Raw genomic sequence first — 7102 nt, 5'->3', positions numbered from 1 at the left:
GTTTGAACGAGAAAATGGGAAAAATATGGAGGTTGAGATATGATAACACTATATTTGTGTGTCGTCTCGACAACCCCTATATCCGTATGAAGCACGTTTCATATGTATTATGGCGGTCGTCAATGTGGGACTCTGCTAGAGTTGCTTTAGCCCTCTCTATCCAATGACAGCTGCACCCCTCATTTTGCGGTCCAATAAGTGATTTTTTTTAACTTAACGAAATTCGTGAAATAACTAGGATGTAAGATGAGGGTACAACAGCCGTTGGATTGAGATTGTATGGTGGATGAGAGGCTAATCCGCTTGCAGCAAGGCATCAGGCAGCACGGGATGCACGGCCCACCAAGACAGCTCTCAGGGCAGCTGACACCGGGGCCCAAGGAGCGAGCGCAGAAGGGTTTTACTCCCTGCAGAAGAGAAGAACCTTTGCCCCGCCGCCGCCGCCGCGGCGCCCAGCAAGCTTGTATATTCGCTCAGCCTCTCTCTCTCTCTTCTCCTTACCCAGCCGCCTCGTGCCCTCGTCCTCTCCCGTCTCCGACTGCGCCGCCGCCCCCTCCCCCAGCCTCGCTTCGCTCCCGCGGGGATGGAAAACCGCGATGGTTCCTCACTGCCAGACTTTCTTGAGCTCCAGCGCACCCGTGTTCTCTGCAAGGCCGATGCCCCCACTCATGTATTCATCTGCTCCCTACCCCGTTCTTTTGCTTCTTTACGTCTTAGTGATTCTCATACACCTATTCTGCCCGTGTGCAGTGTTTTATGCGCTTAAGTTGTTTGTGGTGACATTTTTTTTCGCAGGAATCATGTCCTCTGTAGTGTAGACTTCTTATTTAATAACCTGATTTCCCATAGGAACATAAATCATTCTCTCTTAGCATCCAATTGGCCTACTAGTATAATACATTGAAAATGAAGGTGATTTTGGTTCCCATCACCGTTTTGATGTGCTATTTTGATTCTGTTCAAAGGCTTGAACATGTTCTCTTAAATATCACTGCTTGTTTACTTGTGCTCGGTTTAGATGGAAAAGGTTGGCATGGTGAGGTATTTACTTGGAGGAATTTGGTTGCAAACCAAAATCATTTTTTTCTTCAGTTTTGCAGTATTTATATGCTGTGTCATGATTGTCCAGTTATACTGGCAAAATGTTGCTACTTTAAGAACAGATTGGGCATTTATGATCTTCATATGATTTTTGAAGCATTTTTTTTTTCTGTTTATTGTTATTGAAGGCTGTCATATGATTATATGGATAGCTCATATCTTAATTTTTATGTTTTCTCTTTATGTTTCAAAAGACAGAAGGGTTTCAATACTCGGGTGCTTTTGCTGCTATGGGAGTTGATACTAGTGTTTCAGTTGAGAAGTTCTGCAAGAACTTTAAAATCGAGATAAATCGACTTACAGATGAGGATATGGAGTTTGATATGATTGGCGTTGATGCATCGATAGCTAATGCTTTCCGGAGAATCCTCATTGCAGAGGTGTGCACATTGTTGTCATCTGCACCATCTCAAAAACTATTTGCTGGGTATTCCAATATGTTTCCTGTTTAACATCTAAGCATTATATATGTATTGTATAATATTAATTCATAGGTTCCTACAATGGCCATTGAGAAAGTCTTCATGGTTGACAATACCTCAGTTATAGCAGATGAGGTCCTTTCACACCGACTAGGCCTTATTCCACTTGATGCTGATCCAAGGCTTTTTGATTATATCTCTGGTCAGTGTCATAAATATCTGTAGTTTCACATTCATAAACGTGGTTGCATCCAGCTTATGCTTTTCCTTTCTTTTGTAGATGATGTCCCAAATGAAAGGAACACTATTGTGTACAAACTGCATGTTTCATGTGAAAAGGGTTCCCAAAGGCTTACAGGTATATATTCTTTGCCTGCAAGCTGGATTCTAGTGCAGTTTCCAATCATCTTACCATTTTCTTATTGGGAACTTTGTCCTTCAAATGTATATCATCAACAAATTATTTCGTCGTCTATAATTAGCTTCAGCTTATTCTTCTGTATCATGTCTGTTCATTGCTTTTGAAACTAAATGCATATATGCCTTTTACTTTTTGAATATCTTGTGTACAACCTAAAGCACATAAGGAAACCTATTTTGCTGATATGTATTAGAACAAAGATTCAAATAGTGGATATTTGGTTCTTGGTACTGTACCTCTGCTTATGTCCATTCTTGTAACATTGTTTGACTTAGAAGTCATGCAGTGCCCAATCTCATAATCTCTTATCTTAATCAATCATCAATAAGTTACTTTGCTAAATAACTGCATCTTATGTCAATGATTAATTAGACATTTCAGTTTTGTTAGCTTGTTGTTGTTGTTGTTGTTCCTATATAGTCCCTCCATTGCAAAATAAGTTTTACTAAAGTTGACACTTATTTTGGGACGGAGGGGTAGTATATACTGTTAGCATTATCCAATTTTATTCATGTGATATGATTGGGCTTTAGCAGTATACAGTTGCTTACAGCTTTCCTGGCTCGCAGTTAAGTCTGGTCAATTGGAGTGGTTGCCAGAAGGCAGTCAATTAACTATGGCATCTCCTGCGCAATCTGGGGACAATCAGAGGACCTACACATCCTTTGGTCAAAGCCAACAGAATACCTCTGAAAGGCCTCTCGGTGTGAAGTATAATGACATAACAATTGCCAGGCTTGGGCCAGGACAGGTTATTTTGTTACTAATAGTTATAGTACTTGGTTCCTTCATTTAGATGAATAACCTTTTTGTCATGATTTAAATAATCAAGTCTAAGTTTATGTGAGTCAGTGTATGCCTAATAGAATTTTTTGATGCTACTTTAAAATTCTTCTACGCATTTTCAGGGAGTGCCGTTTGTGTTAATAGTCAATCATCGCGTGTTCTAATATTTTTTGTTCTATTTCAGGCTATTGAGCTTGAGGCACATGCTGTTAAGGGAGTGGGGAAAGTTCATGCGAAGTGGTCTCCAGTTGCTACAGCCTGGTACAGGATGCTCCCCGAGGTAAGATTCGTGTTATGGCATTTCCAGTAATTATATGTCGAGTAACTGCAAACTATTCTTCTCCACTGCTGATTGTTTTGTTATCATGTAGGTTGTTCTTCTCAAAGAAATTAAAAATGGTGATGCAGAGGAGCTAGTGAAAAGATGCCCAGTTAATGTTTTTGACATTGAAGACCTGGGAAAGGGTAACTTGTCTTTGACTTCCTATTTTGAGAGGCTGAGAAGTTTTAGTAGCTGTTGGTGTGCTTTTTTATTGACTGTTGTATCTGAGTAGCAAGGGAGGGGTTTTTTAATCCTAGTAACACAAGGTCTTTTGCATTTTCTCGAAAAAAAATCCTAGTAACACCATGTCTACCAGATCATCATCTTGTGATATTGCCTAAATTTTACAAATAAAAAGTCCTAGGCCTAGTTTCATTTCCATTGAAAATGGAAGATCTAATTAACTGCAGTCCTAGGTTTGAGCTTTTTTATACCACCACTACGCTGAAGATGGACACAACCTCCATGACTACTAGATCATTATAGCCACTAGAGTCCTGGCACCGCTAGCTCTACAGAGACAAAAACACAGTACACAAACATTCCATTGTTGCTGCAAATAACCATCACAGCATGTGCAGGGTCTCTCTCAGTTCTTCCAGGGTCACCACATCTCCCTTGAGCATTTCCTTTCCTATGGCGCCCACAGTAAACAAACATTCCATTGTTGCTGCAAATAACCATCATAGCATGTGCAGGGTCTCTCAGTTCTTCCAGGGTCACCACATCTCCCTTGAGCATTTCCTTTCCTATGGCGCCAGCCATCTTTCTGTGACCCCATTGACGTTTCCAAAGTCCCAATAAGTTGTAATGTATAGCCCCAGCACAACAATCTCCTGGCACTTGACCCTGTCTATATCTCTATCATGGTACCTCCATCTGGAAGCAGCAATCCTCAGGAACAGTGAATAATTTCTCAGTTTCCATGCAAATCACATCACTGCAAAAGAAATAATATCGATAGGTGTAAGTTTGGAATCACCGAACAGGGACTAGCAATTCAACCATAGTACATACCAGTATCTTCCCAACCAATTCAGAAGCTCACCCCCCCCATAATTTGGCACTAGCACACTCTGGAAACAGGCAATTAATACTTTGGGACTCGAAGCAAAAAAAAAAAAAGAAGCAAGGCACCAACATTTTAGCTTTTTTTTGTTAGACAGCATCCGCAAAATTATATGGATTCTAGGTGGCCACGAAAGCTTCTGAAGTGCAGGAATGAACACATGAGTACTCTAATTGCAGAGCAGCAATTGGCTTGACACCAAGTTGTTATGGACCTTTGTCCATGATGGGTAAATTGGGGATAATGTTCCAGAAAGACCGGCTCTGTAATCCAGTGGCAGGGCTTGTCCCTGAGGCTGCAGTCCAAGTTGTCTTTAGTGTCTATAACTCCTGCTATTGTTGGCCTGTCTGACAAGTTCCGATTTATTTGGATGTTTACGAGCACTTTAGTCCATTTATGTTGGCATTTAACTAGTATCCGAGCACCCACTGGACCCTAATTACTTAAGTTTAGATTACCAAGATGGTTGTTTTTGAAGCATTTCTAACTTGCCAAATGTCCTCAACATTCATTTTGTACTAGTCAACATGGGAATAAATTGGTTCAAAGTTCAAACAAGTAACTAATAAGGGCCAAGAGATCAAAAGCAATTAGATAATCCGCGTGGCGTCAACATGAAAAGTGTCTAGTGTTTATAGGTGCCCGTATGTTGTGCCTTTATTTTTCCAAGCTGCGTTCTTGCCCGAAGCTTATGTTCACCCCTTATATCTCCATTGTCCAGGGGAGAAGAGAGCAGTTGTTGCAAAGCCAAGATCATGCACCCTTTGTAGGGAATGTGTCAGACTGGCTGACGATCAAGTAGAGCTACGGCGTGTTAGAGACCACTTCATTTGTAAGTAGCAAATGACCTGTTTATAATGGTTCTGATTCTTTTTTTTTTCCGGGGGTTCCGATTCTTCTAGCCTGCTGCTAATCAGAGTGTTTTTTGTTGCTTGTTTCTGCTGGTTTAGTTACAATCGAGTCCACCGGAGCTCTTCCGCCAGAGGTGCTCTTCACAGAGGCCGTGAAGATCCTTGAGGAGAAGTGCGAGCGAGTGATATCCGAACTTTCCTGAGCCTGATATAAAGTTTTCAATACTGTTCTGATGTAGTGAAACTTCTGTATCCAATATTCTGGAGTCACATTCAGCTAATTTATTACTGAGCTGGTATATGCAGCAGTCCTTTCTTCGGCATTTCAAGTGCCCTGAGATTGAGAGACTGACTTCCTCCGATGAAAGGAGTGAAAGGAGATCATGTGGTCCCGACACCTAGCAGGAGTTTTCAGCTTGTCAATGCATAACACTTAAGTGAAGCAGACGGCTGGATTGGCCGTCGTTCCTTTGTCGTGCAGGCGTTTTTGTCCGCACAACAGTTCCGTTTTGAGGGCACTGCACGGGACTCCTTGGTGAAAGTCGTGGATGATAAAAGCAGCAGAAACAAGCTGGGGAATCGGCAAAATCGTCGGGAGCCATACCTCAAGCTATAGCAGCACGAATCTGCTTTTCTTTTTAGAACACAACGGCGACGCGTAGATATGTCCGTGTCTACGACACGATCTTACCTTGTCGCTGGTCGGCGAAAGTGGTAGCAATATCAGCAGATTTTACGCCCGGTTGACAATTTTAACATTCCATATCGTATCCGATCTTGGTCAAAGCGGCAGAAGGCATGCAGATCTTGAAATTAACCGCAGTAATTTGCACAACGTGTTTGCTTCCGCTCGGGTAATCAATCGTGTTGAGATTCTCTTGGCTCAAATGTATAATATTTCCTTTGGCACAAACATTTGTAAAGAAATCAACAACAAATTATACTCATTGTATAATTACAATTCTGACACATAACTTTCAAAGCTAAAAAAAGAACTTCCAAAGCTACTTTTTCCCCTTTCAGATATACATATTCGATCTCATTTATTCCTGGATTGCTGCAACCGCCTGGAAGATGTCAGGAGAGCGACTCAAGAATATATTCAAAGAACGCAAACTAGCTACGTGCTCGATCGTCCGCATGGAGGCCCTGCCTCTCACACCTTAATTTTCTTCGCTCAACACATCAACCATCCAAATCGGTCGGCAGCTGCAGCCAGCCAGAGATCGAAGCATTGCATTGAACCTCTCGATCGATCGGAACTGAATAACTGATGGAGAGGAGCATGACGAACAACCCGCCGCCTCCGCCAGGTGAGGTGGCGAACTAACGGTCGATCCACACATCGAACTCTTAATCAGCTTGCTGCTGCCAACACATTTCTCTTTGGCCGTATTACGTACCACCGGCTACCCTAGGGCGGGTGATCGTTCGGACGGGAAGCAGGGCGCGGACAAGAAGAAGAAGACGACGAAGAAGGGCTGGTGCGTGCATTACATACATGAATTGCGAATCGATTGATTTCTCTAAATTAACTAAAACAATGCCCGTGCGTTGCAACTGGGTATAAATTTTCTAGTATGCCGGCTTGTGATTTACATGTCTATAATAATGCGATTATGTAAATAAATGATCATCAAATTTTGCCCATGATTTATCTTATATTTTGATCCGAAGTTTGGTAAGTAAATTAAAATGGAACTGGTTCAAAAGATAAGTAAATTAAATTGGTTTATTATCATACAAGGAAGGTTGGACAAAGGGGTGATGGGAAGAAAGATGAAATGGAACCTTATGTTCTTTTTTAAGTAGTAGAGATTTATTAGTCCGCCTTAGATTAAAAAGCCTTCTGATGGTTCTAGGATGGCTGTTTTGGCTTTGGGAGCATATGCTCGCTGATGAACAGTAAATTAAAAATAAATAGTAAATAAAATAAGATAAAACTGTTTCTTTGATGTTTATGTTAGTGTAACAAACGTGCTTGACAATTTCCATGCGAAACCGATATCAGTGCTTTGTCGGTGAAAAAAATACAAAATTAAGTGTAACATTTGAAGGTAACATTTGTTGTTTGACTTGTTTTTTCACATCTCAAAATGCTTAAGCTTTCCTTTTAAAATTTGCAGGTAG

The 7102-nt window shown here is 41.3% G+C and overlaps 1 protein-coding gene across 1 annotated transcript; it reads left to right on the top strand.

Annotated features, from left to right (window-relative positions):
- Positions 1-369: 369 nt before the first annotated feature.
- Positions 370-5295, top strand: LOC109753064 (uncharacterized). Its single transcript, XM_020311997.3, has 9 exons — positions 370-670; positions 1296-1481; positions 1596-1725; positions 1804-1881; positions 2514-2695; positions 2915-3010; positions 3102-3195; positions 4843-4953; positions 5072-5295. Exons 1-9 carry the CDS (start codon positions 584-586, stop codon positions 5173-5175), a joined length of 1068 nt encoding a protein of 355 aa, XP_020167586.1. The 5' UTR covers positions 370-583; the 3' UTR covers positions 5176-5295.
- Positions 5296-7102: the final 1807 nt, after the last annotated feature.

Source organism: Aegilops tauschii, chromosome 1 (genome assembly GCF_002575655.3).
Source record: "Aegilops tauschii subsp. strangulata cultivar AL8/78 chromosome 1, Aet v6.0, whole genome shotgun sequence".
Classification (NCBI taxonomy): Eukaryota; Viridiplantae; Streptophyta; class Magnoliopsida; order Poales; family Poaceae; genus Aegilops; species Aegilops tauschii.
Note: the sequence above shows the minus strand (reverse complement) of the source record. Positions and strands in the feature narration are given on the sequence as shown.